The sequence below is a fragment of the Camelus dromedarius genome, chromosome 31 (genome assembly GCF_036321535.1).
Source record: "Camelus dromedarius isolate mCamDro1 chromosome 31, mCamDro1.pat, whole genome shotgun sequence".
NCBI lineage: Eukaryota > Metazoa > Chordata > Mammalia > Artiodactyla > Camelidae > Camelus > Camelus dromedarius.
The window spans coordinates 15,539,779-15,564,844 of record NC_087466.1 but is presented as its reverse complement, the minus strand read 5'-3'; the positions used below and the strand labels follow the sequence as shown (position 1 = coordinate 15,564,844).

The window sequence follows — 25,066 nt, the reverse complement described above, 5'->3', positions numbered from 1 at the left end:
CTTTGAAAAATTATGCTCTACACTGGAATTTGACACAACTTTGTAAAATGATTATAAATCAATAAAAATGTTAAAAAAAAAAAGTAAGTGCACATCTTCCAGCCAGAAATGCTTGACCTGAACCCATGAAGTTTTAATATAAAACGCCCAGTTAATAAGAAATGCCAGGGAACAGAAGAATGAGCTAAACGGCACCATGAAGAGGCAACCAGACAAACTCAGAAGCTGGAACTTCCTACAAGACAGTTGGCCCGGTTTTTCCAGCATGTCAATGAAAAACGGGAATTGTACTAGAATAAATAACACATAAGGGGCCAGACGTAACGCAACAGACATAATGCAGGGTCCTGGACTGGATCCTGATTTGCAAACCAAGACTAAAGGGAATCTTTGGTGGTCAACTGGGGAAATTTGAATATGGGTTTGAAATGAGAATAACAGAAAATTACTGGAGTAAAAAGGTAGAGGCCACTAATTTAAAAAGCAGGTTACAAAACAGTATATGCAGCATATGATATAATTTTAGTTTTAAAAAAATCATACAGGTATTTACACCTCATCAGGAAAACAGAGCAGATCATTACTACCAGTCCCTTCCTTGGGCTTAGCTATTCCCTTAATGAGGGCTTGAAATTCTAATCATGGAGCTACATTAACGATAATCTACATTTCCTCTCCTTGTTTCAAGCTCAGCCTACTGGGTATACAGCTATTATTTGCAAGGGTATGTTCTATTTCTCAAGTAGCTTAAGAAATATTAATTCAAAAGAAGGTTACTATGTATCAGCAACAAAAAAATTCTGTGGTCAAAAAAGTTTGAGGCACACTGGCTCAAATAGGTTTCTTTAAGACTTAACAAAAACTTTCAGTGTACTAATATACACTGCAAATCTCTGAGAAAGGAATATAATATTAAATGTTTCCTGGACTGCCTTGATCCTGAGATACATTTTCTTGGTATTGATGCTATAATGGTACATTTTGAGGGAAAGCTACTGTAAACACTTTGGAAAATTTTAAATAGATCTACATTTCAATTCAGGGTCCCTCTGATGGCAAACGCGTTAAAAATAAAAAAGAACACTTAGTTATAATAATGACAATGTTAGAAACTGTGTTCTACAGAATGAAGCTGGGAGCTCTTTGTCCTGTCTACTGAAGGGAAAAAACAAAACAGTGCTAACCTTTAGGTAAAATTACAGCTACCGCAATTCAGAGCACAGAGCAGAATACTGCCCTGGGGCTTCCATGGCACAATCTGTTCATACCTGTTATGATATTAACTTATCTACCCTTAAATGACTTAGAGCAGATCCACTTTGGGCCTCTGATCACAGCATTAAGAGCCATGATTCTAAGGCCTCACATCTCCAGATCAGGGCCGATGTGTGCTTAGGACGCCCTGTTAGGGCCTCTTCACTGGCTTCTTGGCTTGTGACCCCTTTTTACCAGCCTTTGTCCTAAGTCAGCTGGCCGCCCTCTGACTTGACTCCTCGGTGGCCTGTAACTATGGGATCTGAACAGCTAGGTTCCTGGCCAGTCTTGTCGCACTGCTGTCCATTTCATAAAACAGCACATTTGCTTGCTATTTTCAGTATCCGTCTTTCAACGGGGGGGGGGGGGGGGCAGTGCTCAGATAGGTGACTGACAATGGACCTTTGAAACATTTGGTAAAGCTAATGAAACAGAAGTGTCTGAAAGGTAGAGAGCAAAACACAGAATTAGAGATGCATTCTCATTAATTAAAACTCTAGTGAAAATGAGGCTTGGGGACACTACCAATCTGGTATTCCTAGTAAAGCCGCAGTTCCAGATATTGATAGAGCCACATTCCGGTTCCAGACCCTTGACCAAGTTGACAGTCATGACCCCCGTGGTCAGACACCACAAGAAAAACAGCCACTTGAACAGCTAGCCTTCCAAAACAGCCAATTTCCTGGATGAACTGAGTCAGTAACAGCTTATTGGTAACGGTAAGGCGGAGTGACACTGATACCCACCAATGCCTCTATTAAAACTCTGTCCCATTTGGGAACACGACTGTCAACATTTTAGTGCTTCTGAACCTGGACCTTCCTGCTGTTCGCCTATCTTTACTATAATTGCAAATTAAGAGTAAACAGATCCATTATTTAGGAATGATGGTGTTAAGTGATGTTAGCCTCTGTCTCGGAAGAAAATAACTAAACTAGTCCTACGGGGACCAAAGATATTTTGGATACTTACTACACTATGCCCAAGAGAAAATTCGGGGGCATAAATTGTTCCACAAGGAACGTCGTTATTTTCAACAATGCCTGAGGAATGCAAATTGGATTTTTAAAGATCTCTAAGAAGTCTGAGGAAAAAGAGCCATGATAGAACGCAGAAGGTGACAACAGTATGACAGGTGGTGCAGGCAAGACCTAGCTTGTAATAATCAGCAATGCTGAGCATGTTTTCATGCGGCGATTGGCTGTGACATGGAGTAAGCAGGGCCAGGGTGTTTGCTTAGCTGGGGCTTGTGCCCAGGCGGTCATGGAGGACCCGGCAGCCGCTAGAGCAGATCTCTCTCCACCCTGCCTCAGGGGCAAGGCAGTATCTGGGGTCTTCACAAGTGGAGTCAAGCCTTCCCGCTCCTCTCCTGTTAGTCCCAGCGAGCCTCCAACCAGCCCAGGGGGCTCGTCTCCCCGCGTAGGTCCCCAGGACTGGGGGGCCCAACCTGTGGCTCTCACTGCTCATTCCCCAGGGCAGGTGTCTACCCATGTATTCTCCCTGCTGCTCTGAGTCCCCTCCCAGGGGCACAGGTCCTAACCCGACAGCTTTCCTTCCCTTCCTACCCGAGTACGTGTGTATCTTTCTTAAAGCCTTGGTCATATTGGAGTCCTTCTGCCAGTTTCCAGTTAGTTTCCAGTGAGAATTGTTCCACCTATTTAAGGATTTTTGGTGTGCCTGTGGGGGAAGGTGAGCTCCACGTCCTGTTACTCTGCCATCTTGATCACTTTTTCTTCCCCAACATACCTTTTAAGGCTAATTTGTTCAAATTAGGATCCACACACGGCATTTGGCTCTTACGACACAAGTCTCTTTTAATCTTGAATAAATTCCCACTCTGTATCTTTCAGTTTTCTATGAAATTGAAGAGACCCAGCCAGTCCACTTTCTGGATTTGTCTAACTGACTCCTTATAAAATCAATTAACCTGTTCCTCTAACCTAGGGTTGGCCTCTTTTCTCTAAGGTCCAGAAAGCAAATATTTTAGGCTTTGTGGGCCACATCCTATCTCTGTCACATACTCTCTTTTGTTTCTTGGTTTATTTTTATTTTGTTCTAACAGTTCTTTAAAAATGTAAAAACTATTCTTAGCTCAAGGGCTATTGGCTGGATTTGGCCTGAGGGCTAGAATTTGCTCCTGCTCAAACCCCTGTATTTTCCCTAAACTGAAAGTCAATCTAAAAGCCTTGAATAGACTCAGATTAAACAGTTTTCACAGAACACTTCACAGGTGGTTCTGTTTACCTCGTGCTGCATCCCAACAAGAAACACATCATGCCTGGTTAGCCCACTTCCGGTGATGCCGAGATAGGTCCCTGAGCTGAGTCACCCCCTCTGCTGTAAAGCTGCATTTTTCTCCTTGAAATAACCAAATAATCTGTGGGGTGATACTTCCAGTTTCCCTTTTACCTTTCACCTAAAGATTTTTATCACCTGTGCACGATTTTTGCCTGAATCAGCTATCTTATCAGGATCTGAAATGGTGACTCCCTAATTATACCATTACTGCTACAAATAGAGTCGGCATTCTCACATAAAGAAGAGCACACCCTCACTGCCTAGAGTTAGTCAGTTACCTGTAAAAAAAAAAAAAACAAAACCCCAAAACCAAAAAGAAAAGTTGCTCCTGGAAAAATGCTCAATTATTCCCTTTCATCAGTATTTAGAGTAAGGAGTCGTTATTAGGGTAATTTTTAAGGGGGAGGGTATAGCTCAAGTGGTAGAGCACATGCTTAGCACGCACAAGGTCCTGGGTTCTAATCCCCAGTCCCTCCTCTAAAAGTAAATAAACCTAATTACCTACCCCCACCTGCCAAAATAAAATAACTAAATAATACAATAATAAATTTAAAAAAATTTAGAGTAATTTTTAACAGACAACTGTGGAGTGGGGAGAATCTTCTCTTTTCTGAGGATCATTATGGACCCATGGAATTTTACATATTCATGTGTATCAACCGCAGCTATTATTCTGCCTAACACGCCAACTGTCTCAACTTTAACCAGCAGGAGTCCCTTCCAACTGCCTTCTGAGTCCTTTTGACACAACTCCGTTCGCTTGTTTGCTTGAATCTCAAGTACACACGTAATTATTCCATTCGATTTTTAACGCTTTCTTGCTTCTAGCACAAAATGATGTCTCAGGCTCACTCTGTTAAGTTTCTACACCAGGCTTGGAATTAGACGTTTCTCCCAGGAGCCCCGGTTCCTTTTAGTGGGGAATGATACTTAGGAAGTAAAATCTGTGCGTTAGGGATACTCATTGCTACCAATATTTCATTGCTTCTAGGCCCTCTGCAGACAGAGCTGGGGGGAAAAATTCATGATGAACTGCACTTGTCTTATATGTTCTGATTTGGGCTTGTCTATCTATCTTAACCTTTTGGATTCATTATTTTTATATTGACCTCTTGGCCTCATTATTCTTCACAGCTGTCCCTCATAACCATCCTCTTTTTATACCACACTTGCTGTAACTACTAAAGCATCTTGTTAAATACTGGGGTGCTACTATTTTTGTCCCTGGGTTGTACAATATTGCATGACTTTTACCATGAATCTCATTAAACAAAAATGAAGGGATACTGCCATTAAAATAATGTGTATCAACCCTTACCTGCTGACCACTCATTTTATAATGCCACATCTGTTATTTACCTATGAGAATAGTCAGATTAATTTGAAAAAGAACTCAAATTTTGTTTTCCATACCATCATCAAATTTTATAACCCTTTGAGCATTAGGGCACTGTGATTGGCACTGGAGACACAAACAAGTCAAGGCCGGCTATAGCATGAGTTGCAGCACTACACACAACACAGCTTTCTAAGCCAGGAAGTACGCTAAGGACTTTATAAACAGTTCCCACTCCAAACAACCCTGCAAGGAGTACAGTATGATTCTGGTTGTGTTTTTAACAATCCCTATTTTTTTTCCACATGAGAAAAATGTGCAACTGCAAATTCTCTGAACCTCAATCAACACAGCTAGTCATCAACAGAACCAAAATAAACCCAGGTTCTTCCAGCACCAAAACCTGACTCCATCTCACTGTGCCACACACTGCCTCCTAGAAGGAGTGATGATGGAAGAAATGTGCCCTGACTTCAGCAAAGCTTAAGGTTTTTGCTTTCATTCCACACAACCTCCTTTCAGACACCGACTGTGCCACTTGGGTGGGAGAAACGCTTCTCTGAGAGGTTCCTCCAATGGCTTGGTGTCATTCTAATAGGGTATTCCAGAGACTCCATTTTACTCAATGCCTTTACTGATGAAAGAATTAAGATACTTGTAACTGGCTGCTGCTGATACTAAAGTAGGCAAGAACAGCTGTTAGAATAGTAATTCTCCCTCTTGGCCACAGATTATAAACACCTGCTTGGCTTTTAAAGCGTCCTGATGTGAAGGTCACATCCCAGAGCAGTTCATCATCCCAGGAATCAGTATTCAGTGCAAAGGCCACCCAGGTGATTCTTAGGTGTGCTCAGGGATGAGAATTACTGCTTTAGAAGACACGAATAACATTTGCTAAGCGACTTTGGTAAATTGAGGATGGGGAAGAGAAGAAGGTTCCAATCCAAAAAAAGGTGAAGCCAAATGAAATGGGTAGATAGAAACAGCATTTTGAAGTCAGTAAGGAGTAAGTATGGAGAGGTGTTTCCAAGAATCCATACAGTTTCCATTCCAAGGCAGTCTGAACAGAGGAGAGCCTGCTTCAGGTAACTTAGAATCCTCACCTGTATGGCTTCAAAGCCCATACTCTCAAGTCACGAACTGAGTGCCTATTATGGGCCAAATGCATTTGTTTCTAAACAACTTTATGAGGTAGGTCTCTATTTTACAGAAGATGTATAAAAAGATAGCTTATATTTATTTCTAAAAAAAAGTCATCTGGACCAGTAGCTCCCAACCCTTGGATCCTTGGGGGACACTTAATTGCTATCATAAGAGTGTACATTTATGTACACACTTAAGCACTGCCTACAGACCAAATCCATCATGTCATTAAATGCTGTTGTGATTATACAATATAAATCCTTCCAGAACTATTACTAAATCCCTAAAGTAATTTTTATTCTTTAATCAACCTGCAGATACTAAAATAACATCTAGTAACATGTGAGAGTATACAATATATTTTTTCAATATTAAAAAGGGGTTCCTCTTGTGTTGAAACTAGAACTCTCAGACATTGCTGGTGGGAATGTAAAATGATATAAGCCTCTTTGGAAAGCAGTTTGGCAGTTTCTTAAAAAGTTACACAGAGATATACCAAACAGCAATTCCACTCAAGAGAAATGAAACATGTCCACACAAAGGCTTCTACGTGAATCAAGTTCATGTTCACAGCAGCATTATTCATAACAGTAGAAAACTAGAAACAATCTAAATGCCCATCAACTGGTGAATGGATGAACCAAATACACTACATCCACACAACAGAATATTATTCAGCAATAAAAAAGAACTACTGATATGTGCTACAGTGTAAGTGGACCTCGTGAACATTACGCTAAATGAAAGAAGCCAGACACAAAAAACCTACCTGTTGTCTGATTCTATTTATATAAAATATCCAGGAAAGGTAAATCAATACAGATCGAAAGCAGATCAGTGTTTGCCTGGGGCTGAGGGTGAGGGGAAGGCATAGACTGCAAAAGGACACAAGGGAACTTGGGTGGGGGGAGCTACAAAAATGTTCTAAAACTAGATCACAGTGATGGTGGCACAATTCTATAAATTTGCTAAAAATAACTGAATTTGTACACTTACAATGGGCGAATTTTATAAAGGGTAAATTATACCTCAATAAGGCTGTTCAAAAATAACATAGATGGTCACTGGGTAAGATTTTTAAAAGAGGGAGTCATCACACCAAAAGACCAGTGATACAGACCATAGTGAAGGAATTCAGCAAGAGTAAGTGTACATTATAGGAAGTAAAATATTAATTTTCTGGGTGGGTAAAACTTTTGGTAAATGGTTGTATTTATACAACCTATACACCTGAAGTACAAAACTGAGTAATATACGCTTATTTGACTTGTAAATGCCGTCTTACACTCACCCTATTTCAGACAAGGTGCTCAGTCCTCTGTAGGAGGTGCCCTAGTGTGCAGCTCTTGACTCAACAGTCAAGGGCATGAATTAACCATAACAGATGGCAGAATGTAAGTGACAAAAGAAAGGTACTAAAGTGCTCCTGATGATCAGTAGAAGGAGAGGTGAAAACAGGTGGGGAAAGCACAGCAGAGGCCCCACGAAGGAAGTGGCCTTCGGGCCTGGGGAAAATTCCAACAAGTGGCAACAGGAAAAGACCATGTGAGGTAGGAAAGCACAAGGCATTCTCAGGAAAGACGCTCATCTGGGTGAAGCATAGGGCCCAAACAGAGAGACAGTGGCAGATAAGGCTGGAAATGTGCTAGGTCCACCGAGTACAGGGCTTTGAATGCCACACCAAGGAGCTTCAACTTGGTCGGCAAAGGGGAGTCCCCCTGAAGACAATGAGTTGTTCAGAACTTCCACGGAAGAAGGAAATCTGACAATGGGAAAAAATGAAGGGGCAGAGCATAAAGGCAGGGAGATACGTGGGTGCTTACTGCAGAAAGTTCAGACAGCCTCAACAAGGGATGTGGTGGTGCAAAGAGAAAGGAGGGGGCAGACTCTGCCTCTCTGGTCCTCAGAAGGAGGGGCGGTTCATGCTGAATTACAGCTCATCTCTGGAGGGCTTCTGCTTCATCAGTTTCCTTAATGCTCTTAGGATCTGTCTGTCCCTTCCAGTTAAAGTCCACAACTGACAACTTTGGCAGTTTGTGTTTCAGAAGACACATTTTTTTCATTCATTTTGTTTTTTCCCCAATAAAAGGATTCTATTTGGCAAATAAATCCCTTTCACTTTAAAGAAGTGTTGTTACATGTTACATTTCTGCCAGTTCTTAAATAGGATGTTAATTTTGAAAAGACTGGCATCAATCCTCTGCTATGTTCAACTTCAATCTAGTTTTTGAGGGATAAGTCAAATATTTAAATAGACTGCAGTGCTTTGAGTTGACTTTATTTATTTATTTATTATTTATTTTTGAGTTGACTTTAAATATGCTCTTCACAGAGCTCCAGTTAAACACTAAAGTTCCTCTTTAACATATATTATAAAAAAGCCAGCTTTTTAAGTCTACAGACTGCATAAAGCAAAACACTACTGCTTAGGTAGAGAATTGTTTTTACTGCAAAGATTTTAAGCTCTGTTTTTTTTTTTGTTTGTTTGTTTTTTTACAGACTTTTTATAACACACATGTTCATAAACCACAGCTTTACTTGCTCTGTGACCTTAGATGAGTCACATCCTCTTAAGGTCTTAGTTGTTTCCTCAACTGTGAGATCAAAGAGTCAGACGGTAAAAGGTATGTAACATGGGTTAAGCCTGACCTTCAAAATTGTACTGTGAAGGGGATTCTCACCATCTTAAACCGTTATGTTAGAAACCTAAAGTCAAATTGATAATGACCTACTCTTTCGGTCTTCAGAACAAATCAATAAGCCTTTTCTGGATGCTGCCGTGTGTGGCACTCCACTCAGCATTGTTGGGATAAAAATCAGTTAAAGACACAGTCCCTGCCTCCATACTGTCTAAAGCCCAGCAGAAGAGCAATCATCACCACGCGGGATATTAAATGGCAATGAAACTTAGACCTCAGGCTTTATCATTTAGATAAACTGAGTTTGACAAAGAGCATCCCCAGATGTCCCTAACCTTTGAGGACAAAGTCAAAGATAATGCTTATATTCCATGGGCAGCCCTCCCTACAGGAGGCTGGATGCAGGTCTGTGTGGAGCATGATGAGCTGGACGTAGCACAGCAGGTCTCTATTCACAGTTAATAATTTGTCCACTTTACTTCTGTGAAATAATTACGCAATAAAGACCTTCAGTGGTGGAGTATATCCAAGATTCAGTTAACACCTCGTTTCCTTAATTTATATAACAGAAAACATGGAATTGATATCTGTTACTTAGATCTTATCATTAATAGAGAGGGAAAGCCATATGCTAAAATACCTCTGACATCATAGTTACGTCTTGCCTGTACTGTGAGCCTGACCACAACAATGTCACAGGAGAAGGAGTAACTGGTATCCATAGCAACATCACCAGACTGGGACCATGTAAAAAGCTGTTACCTAGCAACTGATGACGAGAGGTGTGTGTAAGGGGAATTCTTCCACTTCTGCAAATGATAAACATACAGCACTGAATGAGACTAATAATACCAGGGCAGTGTGGAAAATCTGACTTATCTGTAGAGAGTTAGGAATGTCAGGCTTGTAAAATCTTAGTACTACGCTGCATAATTTTAAACAGGAAAAGCACATAAACACCTCCTCACTGCCTACGCCGTCAGTAGTGTGCAGGGAAAGTACCTTCCACGCCATGACTGGAATGGAAAGCAAATTTCGTTGTGGCACCAGTCATCTCAACCTCTATTTCTCATTACACTGAAGCAATGATTTACCGTGAGAGGAGAAACCACCCCTGGTCTCAGAGAAGGATGGAACTGTTCTGCATGTAAAGAAGGCAGCATTACAAAGCTACCAGACTCCCAATATACCACATAATGTGAGAATGTCTCCCTTAAGATTTTTTTTTTCATTAGAGATCACATATATGTATATGAACACTTAGAGTAAAAGAACCATCTAGTTCAATCCCCTTGTTTTACTGACACAGAAACTGAGACCCAGAATGAGGATTTATTTTAGGTCAGAAAGTTAGTGGCAGAGCATGCACTAGAACTGAGGTCTTCTGTTTTCCAGGCCAATTCTTTCCATTAAAATATGATGCCATTTTCCCCCCTCATGTTTAAACAGGAATGTCTTTTGGACTTTATGGGAATGAGAAACAAGCCACTGAGATCTTAGGACTAATCTGTTGTAACAGTTAGTGTTATCCTACCTAATATAAACATCAATGTGTCTATCCTAAGGCAATCTGAAAAACATCCTTTTTTTTTTTTTCATTCTGGGAATTCTGGATCAGATTATAGCTTCAAAGGAATTTGACCAAATCTGTGATTACTGGAGACATTACCTGAATACAAGAAGACCAACAGCTTCTCTATTTGGAGCAAAATGGTATAATACATGTACAAAAAGGTGGTCCTGCCACAACTTTGTCTGCTATCCTACTCAGAACTGGTGGGATGTCAGCAATCCGCCACTCCGACTCCTTCGGAAAACTGAAGCCCAGAAGAGGAAAGCCCAGGGCTGTCTCTACAGATGCCGCTACGGGTGAGACTGGCCAGCTGTTCACCAGTCCACGTCTCCCTGGGCACAGAGCTGGCCTAGGCGTCCCAGCCTCCGCTGCAGCTGAGTCATGACCAGTCAATGAGTGGAAGCCACTCACACAATTTCCAGGCATGGCTCCCAGAAAACCTCCAGGCTCCTTCCCTTCTGCTGTGACCTTGGAAGCCACCTGTTGAATGTGGAGGAGTCATAAGATGGAAGGAGACGGCTGGACAACTGAATCACTGCCTAAACTGAGAGCCCCTCGCCAGTCAGGTATACCAGTTTTTATCTCCTCTGCTAAGTTACTAAGATTTAGGGATTTATCTGTTACAGAAACTTGGGTATTAATTAATAAAACTACAACTAGGGTTACCCCTCTACAAATAGTGAATACTACTCCTTTGGGTTTTTTCTTAATCAGTATCACATTATTTACTCCCAAAGAGAGGCTTGTTTTATTTGTCAGTAAGAGCCCCACTTGGAGTAGCAAAGGACTAGGACTGCAGACCCAGCAAATCACTTCACTTTCCTGGGCCTCCTTAACTGCTTATTAACAGATCAGTGATTTATAAATCATTTCTTAATACACAGTTGAAAAACTTTTTTTTTCCAAATAAAATATTAAGCAGAACTTCAATATATGAAACATAAAAATGCTCAGGTTGAAATGGAACTGGGGAAGGGGACTGGAATCCGCTAGCTTAATGCCCCTTTCAGCTCTTCCCTGTAACTATTCTGAGGCCCCCCTTGGAGACCTATGGCTCCTCAGCCTGTAGTCTGAGAACCGCAGATCTGGCTTCCCAGCTTATGTAGGGGTCTTCCCACCCCATATGCTTTTCTGTGTGTAATCTGATGAGAAGCCTCAATAAACAGATGCAGATAAAGGTTATCTTTTTATCAATATTAAATTTTTATAAATTTAAATGTGTAAGATTTACAAACTCATTAAAAATAATCAGGCTTTTTAAAAACAATTTGAAATTGGAGGATGAGGATAATAGTGGCAGCTCTGTATTAATGTATTTGTGGATTTAGCTTGATTTTTGTTTTACACAGCTCATCTTACAGCAGCATAATACTCTAGTTAACAGAGATGGTACAAAGGCAAGGGAAGCTGGCAGCGCAACCTGAGGCCCCAGTGGTCTATCACCTGTTTAATGAGGCATTCATCTCAAAGAGTGCATGATACGTATTTTGGTAATGGTTCTTCAAAGTGTTACAAATTTTAAAAAATATAGTCAAATTTGCAGAACCTCTGAAAAGCAAACATTTTACAAACATTTTCTAGTCTGATCCAGCTAGACAAGAAGTTCCTTTTCAGTTCTAAAAATTATACGACAGCATTGGGTCATTGTCCTGGACTCCAATGGAGAAGATGCTATCAGGGTCAAAACATTACCTGCTACAAGGTGGAGGGGGAGGTATAAATTAGGAGTCTGGGACTGGCAAATACAAACCACCATATATAAAACAGACAAACAACAAGGTCCTACTGTATAGCACAGGGAACAGCATTCAATAGCTTGTAATAACATATAATGAAAAAGAATATGAAAAATTATATATATATATATGTATATATGTATATAACTGAATCACTATGCCGGACACCAGAAATGAACACAACATTGCAAACCAACAATACTTCAATTTTTAAAAAATTAACCTGCTTTTCTGCTGATTATGTTTACTCACTGAATACAGATTTTTTTTTCAAGGCAACAATATTTAGGGAGCAGGATATGGCTTACTCAACATAGGTAACAAAAGAGTGCACAGCTTGCAGCCAACTTTTTTTTTTCTCTGCCAGTAAATGCCAGCCATCTACCACCTGCAATCCATTTGCCAGGTACAAAACTTAGAGGCCTCACCATACACCAGGCAGAGGCAACACATTTAACTGTTTTCCACTCCAACACAATACACTAAGCTGTCTATAGGGACTGAGGGAATCCAGATTTTAATGTAAAAAAAAAAAAAAAAAGCTGACTGCCATTGTATTAAGGCAAACCTAGCAGCATTAAGAAGATCTACTCCCACAGTGAGTCATCTGAAGCTTGGGCCTTGCAACCTCCCAAATTTAGACTTAATATGCTAGAACCTCAGGCACTCCTCTTTTGAGAAAGATAATCAGAACTAGATACAATTGTAGCTTAACACAACCAGCCTGAGGACTCCTGAATCAGGCATGACTCTCTCCGGGTAAATAACTAAGAACAGGCTCAAATAACCAAGACATGAATCTACCAATAAACACACCCATATGCTGAAAAAGCAAGCAATTACCACCCTAATGTGTTTAACCTACTAATTAGCAGCAATAGCACCAATCTGGAAAAAGCTGGAAACACCGTCTTCATAGAGGAGAGCTCCTATATGCAGAGCCCCTTTTCTCTTCTAGCTGAAGGGAGCCTCTCAGCAAATCCTCCTCAGCCCTTGCAGCACACCCTTGACAGAACAAACAGAAACGGCTAAAAAAAAGTGAACCCCAAACCTTTGGATTCGTTTTCCTCAGTGACTCTGAAGTTATGAGGCAGCCAACACAGTGACACCCAGCAAATATCAACTAAAAAAACAAGCCAACGAGATGGAAATACTCTGTGAGATTTTTGTTTCTGACGGACTAGTCGGTCCTTGAAAATGGTCAAAAACTAATCTTGAAGCCAATGGTTAACCCATAACCAGTGCAAAGCCTTGCGCAGTGTCACTAAATCTCTGACACTCGGTTTCCACATTGGACAAATAGAGGGTAATTACCACCACCTCTGTCACAGAGTGGTGATGACATCAGAGGAGGTCCTATATGAGTCCTTTGGAAATTTAAATTCCTGTTACTTGGTTGGGAAATAACCTTGTTTTCAAAATGTCTTTCAAGGATAAGCTGACTGAACCCTGCCATGTCTTTTTTTCTACAACAACACAGCACCTATACATGAAACAGACTTTAAGAATAAGATCAATAAAATACAGGCCTCCCCCCACCCCAAAAGGAACAAAAGCCCATCCGGCAATTAAAACTACTTTTGATGAGCAGCTGTTGTGGTTCACTGTAAGGTGTTCTAGAAACAAGGATGGCTCTGTGTCACCAGCGAAAAGTGTTATGTTATTTATGTACCAGGAGGATTCTCACAAAACCTCCACGTTAAGCTTCCTATCTCCTTCGTCTTAGGCAACAAGTGTGGCCCATGTCTCTCCTCTCCTCTTCCTGAAAGTCAGGCCCACTGTATCCTTTCCACTTTTCATGTAGTTAGGAGGGTAAGTGTTTAACACGCCTTATGAAACCCCACTGTCAAAAACATCGTGGTATCACTTTCTAAATTGGAAATACATGTTCTCCAAATACATCAGTTTGAGTCTCACAGAATCTTAGAAGCTAGACAAGAATTTAGAGGGTGTTTTGCCCAACTGAGCCAATGAACGGGGATAAAGGCATTCCCACAATGTATACTAGGTGCCATGGAATAAATCTGACTCAATTCCTGGGAAGGCCAATTTTAAACAAATATTTTTGAGTATAAATTTGACCACCAAACAAAGCATTTGTACACGCCAGTATGTGCTGGGGACACTTCAGATTTTTCTGCTCTCATGTTAGAGAATCAATGTTTGACAAGATGCAGAAATTTCATCTACGCGATAAGGATATGATAATTATCATGGTGGCTACTATTTGTTGAGCACCGACTTATGCTAGACATTGTGCTTAGAGCTTTACATACTCATGTAGTCCTCATAACACCATCAGACAATAGTAAAACGTAACTGTTTCCATTACACAGTGGAGGAAATCAAGATTTTAAAAAAGTGAGAAAACTTTCCCTTGTTCACCCAGCTAGTGAATAACAGAGTTGGTGTGTGGTCCCAGGGCTGTCTGGGCTTCGAAGTCGGTGACCTTAATTGCTGCCTCAGAAATCTGAAACTGAGGCACAGGAATCCTAATAAGTCTAGAACTGGAAGATCCTTAATTAAGTCACATATCTTTCTGTCCCAAGTTTTCCCAGCTATAAAATTAGAGCAATATGTATCCCTTCGTTCATCATAATGAGGATCCGAAAGCTCATGGGATACCTATGCTCAGAGCATCCTATTTTAGAGCTGAAAAGAACCTTGGTCACACAAACACTTGCAGATGAATGCTTACGGCAGCCTTATTCATAATACCCAAATGTCCATCAACTAATGAATCAATAAGCAAAATGTGTTATAGCCATACAATGGAATACTCTTCAGCCATAAAAATGAATATATGCTACAATGTGGATGAACCTGGAAAACATTATGCTAAGAGAAAGAAGCCAGCCACAAAAGGTCATGGATGTGTGGTTCCATTTACATGAAACGTCTAGAAAAGACAAATCCATAGAGACAGAGAGTAGATCAGTGGTTGCCAAGGGTCATGGCGGGGGTAGCGGGGCAGGAGGAATGGGGAGTGACCGGGTGTAGGCTTTCTTTTTGGGGCGTGTGAAATGTTCTGTAATGAGTGGTGATGGTCACACAATTCTGTGAATATACTAAAACCCACTAAATTGTACACTTTAAAAATGGGAATGCTATGGCATATGAATTCTATCTCAATAGAGCAGTTATTTAAAAACAAAACCAAAAAAACTTTGTGGCCATAGAAGCAAAGGGAATACATTTAAAAATACTTTGGACAAAAGTGTCACAGAAATATCACACTACATTTTAGATGTTATACATTTCATGCTTATAAAGACACACTGTAGGAAAAGCATGGCCTTCTGCTGCTCCTGCTGGTTACAGGAGAATCTTAATTCACTTCAAAGTACTCAGCTCCTCTAATTCCTGAATACCTAGTTAATAAAATGATAATAAAATGCAATCTAAACTGACTGCTGATGGAAACCCAAGGGGCTTGTCCTGCTTAAAAAGAGAAAGGGAAAAAAAGCCACAAAACTCATCAAGGGCCTACACTCAAGGCCAGAGAAGATAACGGGAATCTAGATCTAGTGGAAATGTTACCTTCCTATGTTCTCTTAGAAAGAGCTTATCAGGACTTTCTACAGAGAAATTAGGCAGAGGAACTTCAACTATAAAGATGCCGTCTCAGTGAAGTGGCCATCAAACCTGAAGCAAATTGTAAACTCCATGTACTGCTTAACATAAACACATTACCTCACTTGCATTTCAGCAGTACTTGCACGAGGTATTTTTTTACCCCCATTTTGAAGATAAGAAAGAGGAGGCACAAACAGGGTCACCCAGCTGATGAGAAGCAGAGTCAAGATTCAACAAGCGTCCAGATTCCAAGCTCAGTGCGCTTCTGCTGTGTCATGCAAATATTTGCTTTCCCCCCTCGTCTCTCTCAGAAAGGAGAGCCAAGTTGGCTTCAGCTCATGTTATTTTGTGACATGAACTTAGCTCCTGAGAAATAACTTCCCCTTAAGTTGTTCTGGTGTGTTATATTTCTTTCACAAGTCTCCATAAAGAAACACCTGTTCAGAGCAAGTATTAAATGTTTTTGAACAAATACATCAATCTGGCCAGGCCTATATCTGGTTAGCTTAATCTTTCATGAATAATGAATGAAGACTCAAAAAAACCTATGAAATCTTATAAGGATAGCGATTCCCTTCCCAGTTACTGAAACAGATCCTAGAACCGAGTCAGAAGGCCACTGAGCTGGCCCTGTAAATGACTTCTTGAAAAACTCCAACTCTTCCTTTGCAGCCAATCAAATGGTGATTTGATTCCCTAGAGGAGAAACCTGCAGGCAAGATCTTTAGCTCCACCAACCACCTGAATTCTCACCTTCACATATATTCTCATAGCTCCTGAAACTAGCTATTTTCCAAGTTACCAGGCCTCTCTCTTTCTCTCTCTCCCTCTCCCATCTGCACCAGCCTACCTGCCGCCCCCCACCCCGGCCCCGTTCCATTCTCTCCTTCTGTCTCTCCTTTACCCTAGTGGTAGCATTTACTCCACCCTTCCTTGTGACCCACGAAGGTCTCAAGTCCCCAGAGGAAGCAACTATGACACAAACTAGTGAAATAACTTCATATGCTGCTCTAGCTAAGCCTTTCCCAGAGACCTAAGCACCAAACACCAAACATGCGGACAAGGGCTGTGCTTTGATGAGAACGTTCGTGCTTAGAGATGAGATCAGGGTACAAGTTCTATTTTCCTCTGGTAACTGAAATTGTTTTATTTTCAACACATAAGAAGAATTGAGGTATGGTAATAAATCCAACTCTTAATTTTCAAAAGTAGGTGGATTTAGAGACCAGGGCATTAACAACATTCTTGCGTTTGTTAAATGGTATGTTCTGTATTTAAATTAGATTTCCACCTATTCATTCCTCAGACTCCTTTGCAATGATTTTACAGTCTTGACTTGGTTAGTTAATACTTCCATGATACCACCCTATAAAGGCACAAAGAAGAACTTTTACCTAACGTGGAAATAAAGAGGATACATTTTAAATACAGACACATATATCCTCCTTTCATGTTTAAACAATATGAAAGAATATATATTCACAAATGTAGCATCAGTGAAAACCATTTGCTCTAGACATTTTCTCTAAGCTTTTCAGTTTAAAGATGGCACCATTTAACATTTGAACTAAATGCATTAACATCATTTTACCAGTGACAGACTTTCTCTAGGTAAAAGAATCAACGACTTTTAGAGCTGTAAAGAACGTCAGAAACCATTAAGCAAACTCTTTCACTTTAAAAATGAGGAAACTCCCAAGTTAATTGATTGCCAGCCGTCTCCTGACACCTAGTTCACCACAACTGAAACTCTTATAGGTTACAAACCCTTTTTGTTGATATCAATACCAAAGACAACAAAAATCAGAACTACTCTTACCAGATACATGACTGACATTACACCAAAGCTGTTTCAACTTTCAGTATTTTATACCATAAAATCTTAACTTGTGACTCACCCTGCTGAGCTGATCCAATAACCTTTGGTTCTGTTCTGATAACTCCTGGACGGCCCGTGTCTTTTCTCGATCTGCTTCCCGTAAGTGAACCTGCTGCCTCTCCAGCTCATCCTGAAGTTGTTTCACGTCACTCTCCAGCTCGGACACGCGCCCTTCCCACTCCCCTTCTCGGTTCTCAAATCGTCTTCTTAGTTCATGTTTCTCTTGTTCTAAGTGCTGGGTGAAAAGTGAAGAGGATTTTAAAAACTGTTAAAAAATCCTGAGACTTTCTATTTTTTCTTTTCACACTCTCTTTTAACTTTTCTTTTTCCCAGTCAGCACAGGAAACCACTGCCACATTGGCAGGTAGGTTCACAGCTGCAAAAATATTCCCTTCTTCCAGAGTAGGGAAGAGAGCCATTCTACTGAAAATACTTAACGTTATTACGTTTGTTCTTGTCCTTGGTCATGGGGATTCTAGACTTAGGAATTCACGTGAAATTTAGTAAGTCATCTAATTAATTGGTGAAATATACATTTAAACAACTTCAAGTGAGTCTTTTAAAAAGCTTCTTTTGCTATCATCTGTTATGCCTCACATAATACAATTTTCAGAGACAGAAAGAACTCCAGAGACCCTTCAGATCAACCACTTTTTCTTACAAATGAGGCAACCAAAGATAAGAGGTTCAGTAACAAGCTCAAGGTCTATAGGAGCAAATGGACTGGGATTTGGGTCTCATTTGACTGTTTAATGCTCTAAATCACAACTCAATAAATATTTGTTGCTATATATAGCACTGTATTTCAAAATCATTAACTCAAGTTCAGGTTCAGGCCTACTTTTATTAAATCATAGCCTACTAGCCTTGCATAATTATCTCTGATCCTTTCATTCCTTCTTGAGCACCTGTTATGGGCCAGCCACTGTGCTGGGTCATGGTGATGAGCAAAACAGACATGCTCTTTGCCTTTATAGAATTTCCATTCTAGTGGGAGAGGCTGATAAAAGAAATAAGTTGTGCAGTGTGACAAATGGTATGCAGGAAAAGTACAGATGGTCTGAAGTAGCAGCTCAACAGAAAAGAATTCTTTTGGATTGAAGGAAGTAAGAACATCTTTTTGTTTCTGTGAGATAAATATGAATGTCTCTTTTCAGAGACAAGTATGTTCTCCTACTTTAAAAGCATAGTATGGTAGGGAGAGGTTATAGCTTAAGTGGTAGAGTGCACGCTTAGCATGCACAAGGTCCTGCGTTCAATCCCCAGTACCTCCCCCAAAGTAAATAGATAAATAATTACCTCCTTCCCCCAGCCAAAATAAATAAATAATATAAAAATAAATAAATAAAAGCATAGTATGTACAAAAAAGCCAAGCCTATACCTCAGGGAGTATATGATATGTATATGAAATGTAAAGCAATTGCTGAAAAATATATCCACCTGAACACCAATTTCAAAGTCTGATTCAGTTAAGAATGGGATGAGGCCTTGGCATGCATCCATCTATCTATCTATTTATCAATCTATCAATCTATTGATTTATGAATCTAGGTTCTACAGGAAATTCTGATGCACTGAAGATTGATATCAAGCAATGAGGTTGTTTCAGCCAGCTATGATGAGCATTTGAATCTTCTCCTTCAGAGCACTCAGACATCTCTTCACCTTGGGAATCTATGCTCTTATTCTATCCAAGTTCTCACCTTTCAAATGTTTTCTGGAATGCCTCTTCTGGAAAGCCTTAAGGGCCAGTGTATAGTTACACAAGAAAATCAGTTCATTACTTCACATCTAAAAAGAGATGATCCCATTTCATCCTGCCATTTTATTCCTCCAATTTGCTCTAAGTGACTTGTGAATGTTTCTGAAAGTCTAATATGCCCCCAAAAGATGAAAATTTACCATGACAGAGCAGTCAGAATAAAGTGCCAAACAGTGATCCAAAACTAAAATTCTGACCACATTAGCAAAGGCATTTTCACTGAAATAAATATATGGCCTCCAATGTTGACCACTTTAAAGGGAGTAACCCATTTGGATATAGTCATGCTGGTATATTTGTTGAAAAAGTCACATTACAGTTATACTTTATATGGCCTGACTTTGGAGCACATGGGAAAAGACGAGAGACCCGTAGTCTTCAGCATGAGAATTTTCTGCTCTATGCTTCCCTCATTTTGCTAAACTTCCAAAAATGAGACTGTTTTAATCACTGTAGAAACTTCCGAAAGATTAAATGCAGAAGCAAATGCTAATTGCAATCCTAAAACTGTGATACTTGGTTTTATTGAGTATTTCCAAAATGGAAAAGACTGAGCAGAAGGCAACAGCAAGAACTCAGTAATCAGTGTTACTGAGAGGCCAGATAAATTAGGCTTGTGCTCTAAAAGAACAGAGAGACTTAAAAATATTCAGCAAACAGCTGTTAGTGAACAGCCCAACCAAGCAACTAAAACAATCCAATCCACTTGCCAGGGGGTGGGGCAGGGCGAGGACAGGTGGTGCTGATCAGTCTACTCTGTCCTTAGATTTCTTTGGACATGAGACAAACTTCCTAATTCAGGTGTCCCAACACTTTGGAAAAAAAAAATCAAGACTTTCCTATTAATGATTTTAGCCTTTTGTCTACTCTGAGAAAAGAAAGCTTTCTTCTACTATTATATATATATATATATCAATTAAGTGCTAAATTAACCAGTAAACTCTAGCCAGAATACCAGCAAGTGTGAAGATCAGGCTCTGCCCACGCTATTCCTTGTTTCTCAGCATTATATGGTATTTTAAAAGCTAACATCTACACCTGAAACTAATTTAACGTTGTATGTCAATTACACATCAATTCAAAAAAGGGAAAAGTTAGTATCAAAACTGTCAAGGTCATCAAAAACAAAAGTCTAAGAAACTGTTACAGCAAAGAGGAGACTAAGAAAATACAGAAATTAAACATACTGTGGTATCCTGGAACAGAAAAAGACATTAGGTAAAGGCTAAGGAAATCTGAATACACTAAGGACATTAGTTAATAAAAACTTGCCAGTTCTGGCTCACTAATCATGGTAAGTATACCATGCTAATGAAGATGTTAATCATAGAGAAACTAGGCTCACAGCGAAAAAAAAGTGACAATGAATACACGTGTGTCCATGTATAACTGAAAAATTATGCTCTACACTGGAATTTGACACAACACTGTAAAATGACTATAACTCAATAAAAAATTATAAAAAATAATAGAGAAACTGGGAGCAGGGCATATGGAAACTGTACCATCACTCCAGTTTTTCTGTAAATCTAAAACCATTCTAAAAAAAAAAGTTTAAACTCTGAAAAAACAAAAGTGAATATCATTAGCCCACCCAAAACTGGTTGTTACAGAAATAGCTTTCTGCAAAGAACCAAAAAAGCAATATGATTCTCATAAGTCCAGGATATGATTCTTGAAAAATAGTATGTTTTAATCATTTCAATCAGTTTTATTAAAATTGATATAACAATTAAAGGCAATAGATTGAAGGAGGTATATTTCATTGTACTGGTGTACTGTACAAATGTACCCATGTATTTTACATTCCTACTTTATTGTACTATTTTTAAAATTTTAATTGAAGTACAGTTGATTTACAATGTGGTATTAGTTTCAGGCATACAACAAGGTGATTCAAATATATTCTTTCTCAGATTCTTTTCCATTATAGGTTATTACAAGATATTGAATATAGTTTCCTGTGCTATACAGTAGGTCCTTGTTATTTGTCTGTTTGACATACAACAGTGTATATGTTAATCCCAAACTCCTAATTTATCCCTCCCTGCTAGAAAAAAATACTATCTTTTAAGTGGACCAAGCACTGAATGCAAATAAGGACTCCTGTGTTTGCTTAGGTAAATCTATTACCCCATTATGTAATCATTTTCACCTTAGTTGTTTTGCCTCTTGAAAAATAGTGCTCAAATCATGAGAATTGGCCTAGGGAAGGGGGAAGAAAATGTAACTGATGGAAAAGACTATTTCTGCAGTAAGAGAAATTTCACTCTCAGCTGGAAGAGGGGATAAAAGGGATCCTGGACATTAAAAACATATTTTTAAAAAACTAAATATTCAAAGGCAGGGAGGATATAGCTCAAGCGGTAGAGTGCATGCTTAGCACTTAAAAATGACTTGTTGGTCCTGAAGTTAGAAAGGTGCCAATTTTTAAGTCCTAAAGAAGCAGATGGGACTAAAACAAAACCAGTCTCATTATTTAGTCGTCAAACCAACATTCTCTCATGTGTTTATCTTTCAAACTAACCCATGAAAATATGTGTTTGATTCCACTGACAGTTTGTAGAAAATTACAAATTCTTTTTCTAAAATTGAAGTATAGTTGATTTGCAAAGTTGTGTTAGTTTCTGGTCTACAGCATAGTGATTCAGTTATACATATGTGTATGTATTCTTTTTATTATAGGTTATTACAAGTTATTAGATATAGTTCCCTGTGCTATACAGTAGGAGCTTGTTGTTTATCTTACGAATACTTTTTAAAGTAAGGACTGAAAATATTGAATTTAAGTGAAATCCTAAATGTTGAATTTAATTGAAAATCTAGCAGAGCGGCTGTGTTAAACTTTAGACATTCTAAACTTTAGGCTGTCTGTCCAAACAGACATTCTAAACTCTAGGCTGCTTAAAAAATATACTTGTAGGTATAATTTGCAAGGGAAAATTCACTTGCAGATATCAAATGAAATAGTCCTGTTAATCAGATTTGTCACTCTCATATGAACTAACAGAATTAACAAAGAACTAATGATAATATGAACCTTTATAAGATATTTTTAAATGTACTTTTCTTAAAAACTAAAAATTTTTAATAATTTTTAGACATATCTAAAAAAAAGTACAACTGAACCCCCATCACTCATTAATATTGATTAATGATCAGTATTTTGCTTTTTTTAAATGTAATTTTAAAAATTATGGTAAAGTATACCTAACATAAAATTTACCATCTTAACCATTTTTAAGTATACTGTTGGTTCAGGAGTGTTAAGTACATTCACATTGTTGTGCAAAACCTCCAGAAATTAAAAATAAAATTTTAACACTAGAGTTCATATGCTGACCTGAGAGCTGTGAAGTTTTTAGAAATAGTTTAATAAGAGTTTTAAACTATTTGACTATTGTCTATCAAGTCAATAGCAAAAAAGCCAAATGTAATTTATTCGCTTACAACAGAACCTTTCGTATTATAGAATTTGGAAATCTTTCTCCTTTGTTGAAGACATGTATAAAGGTTCCAAATGAAACCCAGGATGTGTGTAACTGCACACTTAAGAGTATCCTAAAATCGATCACTAATCAAACTGACTGATGTTCCTTTCAAGCTGGCTGTCTCATCAAGTCCCTCACTTGGAGGAATTTCAAATCTCAAGCATAAATCTCTGCAGTAGTACTTCTGTATAGAGTCTGTAATCGAATCTCTTTAAAGAAAAAATAAATGATACCCTTTTATTTCTAGACCTCTGCTTCAAGTGAAAATTAAACAATTCCATTCATTGGGTTGCTTTTTGGCAGTCTACCTACAGGTTTCACAAACCACTTTTCAGAGAAATATCTCAGGGGTTCATCGACTGGCAGACCTAGTTAACAGGCCAACTGAACTACAGGGCACTCACTGGTTTCCTTTTTTTCTCCCTGATTTACTTTTGATCTGTCTGGATGACAGACACACTTCTTATTATAGAAAAGCTTCTGAATCTACATTCTGACTGTTTGACCAGTGGCAGTGATGTGGAACCAGAAGACTGGGGTCAATTTCAGACCTCATTCAGGACTGTACTGTTCTCTTGTAACTAAGACTAAAAAGAACTGGTGGCAGCCAAACTTGGTAACAGTAGTAAACGCACAAAGCATAAAAGGATAAACTCATCTCCAATGCCACAGACACCCACTTACCCAACCCCCCCTTTTTTTTTTTTTTTTGAAAGTCTAATTTTTAGAAATGGTGGCAATCTATACCACTTTCAAGGCCCTTTTCTAGTTAAGGGCAAGAAAATAAATGTGCACAAGCTGCAAAAGACTGGTCCAGAGAATTGGCAGAAATCTTACAAATACTCTAAGCGGTATTTATAACAATAGTTAAAGTTATATGGTTCTCATAGGTTGTATCTGGCCATGCAACTGTATATGTGAGACCCAGAACAGAAACAGAAAAGTGCTGTTTAAATACATATAAACACTGAAGTCCAAATTAAATCCACAACCTGTGGTCACATGCTGAGCCCAGGCTTGTCTGATTTCTGCAGTGGAACCATATTTCCTAATCCTTGAGTATTTGAAGGCTATATAAAGCTCCTTTAGAGGCACTTGTTTCCCACAACTCTGAGCTGCTGGGAAGTTAAGACAAGGGCATCTGGAGGCCTTAATGCCAAAGCTGGAAAGCTTTCGGCTAACACCCTGATTAGTGATTAACCACTTCTCTGAAAACCTGGAGCATATTTTAAATGCTTCCCGACTTTCTAATTTCCCTGTGTGCACATATCACTTCAGTGCTGTATAAATTAGTCATACTGTAAGCTCTATTTTAGATGCTGTGTACAGTACATATATAGAACGGCCCACAGCGGTTGGAGCCGTGCGTGGACCCTCGTGCTGTGATGTGAGAAGGTTGGGAAAGTCAGGTGGGTCCAATGAATGCCCTGGTCTGATAATCCAAAACCCTCCATCAAACCACCCGCCTTGCAAGCGGTTTTCTGTGAGGTAGGGTGAGCAAGGATGGGGTGGGGCGGGGTAGGTGAGTTAGTGGTTCCCGAAGCTGCCCAGGGCCGGCTCGCGGGTGCCTGGGCTCCCCCTACCACCACCCTGCTTCCCACCCACCCCAGGAGGGACGTCCTCACCTCCAGCTTATCTGTCAGCTCCTTGTGCATCTGCTCGTACTGCCGGCTCATGTCTTGGTTCCTCTCGAGCAACGCCTTGCCCAGTCGGGCCGCCAGCATCAGATCCTTCTCCTTCTGCCGGATCACCGACAGCAGCTCGGGATCCTGAGCGGGTGGCGGCTGCAGTTCGGCCCCCTCGGCCGAAGGCCCGGGCTCGGCCTGAGGATGCTCCCCGGGGTCGGACGGCCGTTCCCCGGCCGCCAGCAGCGCCAGCTCCTCCTCTAACGCCAGTTCCAGCTCCCCGGGGCCCCCGGGGAAAGAGATGAGGGCGGCGGCGGCTGGACTCCCGACTGCGTCCGCGGCCGCGGCGGGCAGCTCCATGCAGCAGGCGCTGTCCGGCTCTGCGGGTGCTGAAGCGCGGCCGGCCAAGCCCAGGCAGAAGGCTGACATGGCCCGCGCGCGCGGAGCCCGCAGCGGTGCGGCCCGGCCGGCGCGCGCCAGGCTGCAGGGGGGAGGGGCCCCGCCGCGCCGCCCGCGCCCCGCGCCCCGCGCCTCGCCTAGCGCCGCGGCACGCGCCCCCCGGGTCCCCGCGAGCCCTGGGCGCGGCGCGCGCCGGCCCGCCCCTCCCCCGCGCCGGCGGCACGCGCCCCCTCCCCCCGCCCCGGGGCTCAGCTGCTCCGCTAGCCCTGGAGAGGAGGAGGAGGGGGTGGCAAAGGAAAGACTAAGGAAGGGAAGACTGAGGGGACGCGAAGCGGGAGGGGAGGTTGCGAGGAG

General features: G+C 40.5%; 1 protein-coding gene across 4 annotated transcripts in view; it reads right to left on the bottom strand.

The window, feature by feature from the left end:
• BICDL1 (BICD family like cargo adaptor 1) overlaps nucleotides 1-24,767 on the bottom strand; it is a 65,776-nt gene extending 41,009 nt beyond the window's left edge. For all 4 annotated transcript variants that reach the window (XM_031442797.2, XM_031442799.2, XM_064481187.1 and 1 more), the window contains exons 1-2: nucleotides 24,314-24,767; nucleotides 17,454-17,669 (exon numbers count right to left, since the gene is read on the bottom strand). In XM_031442797.2, the coding sequence (XP_031298657.1) occupies nucleotides 17,454-17,669; nucleotides 24,314-24,742 (645 nt within the window). In that variant the 5' untranslated portion in view covers nucleotides 24,743-24,767. The remainder of the gene's footprint in view (nucleotides 1-17,453; nucleotides 17,670-24,313) is intronic.
• Nucleotides 24,768-25,066: the final 299 nt, after the last annotated feature.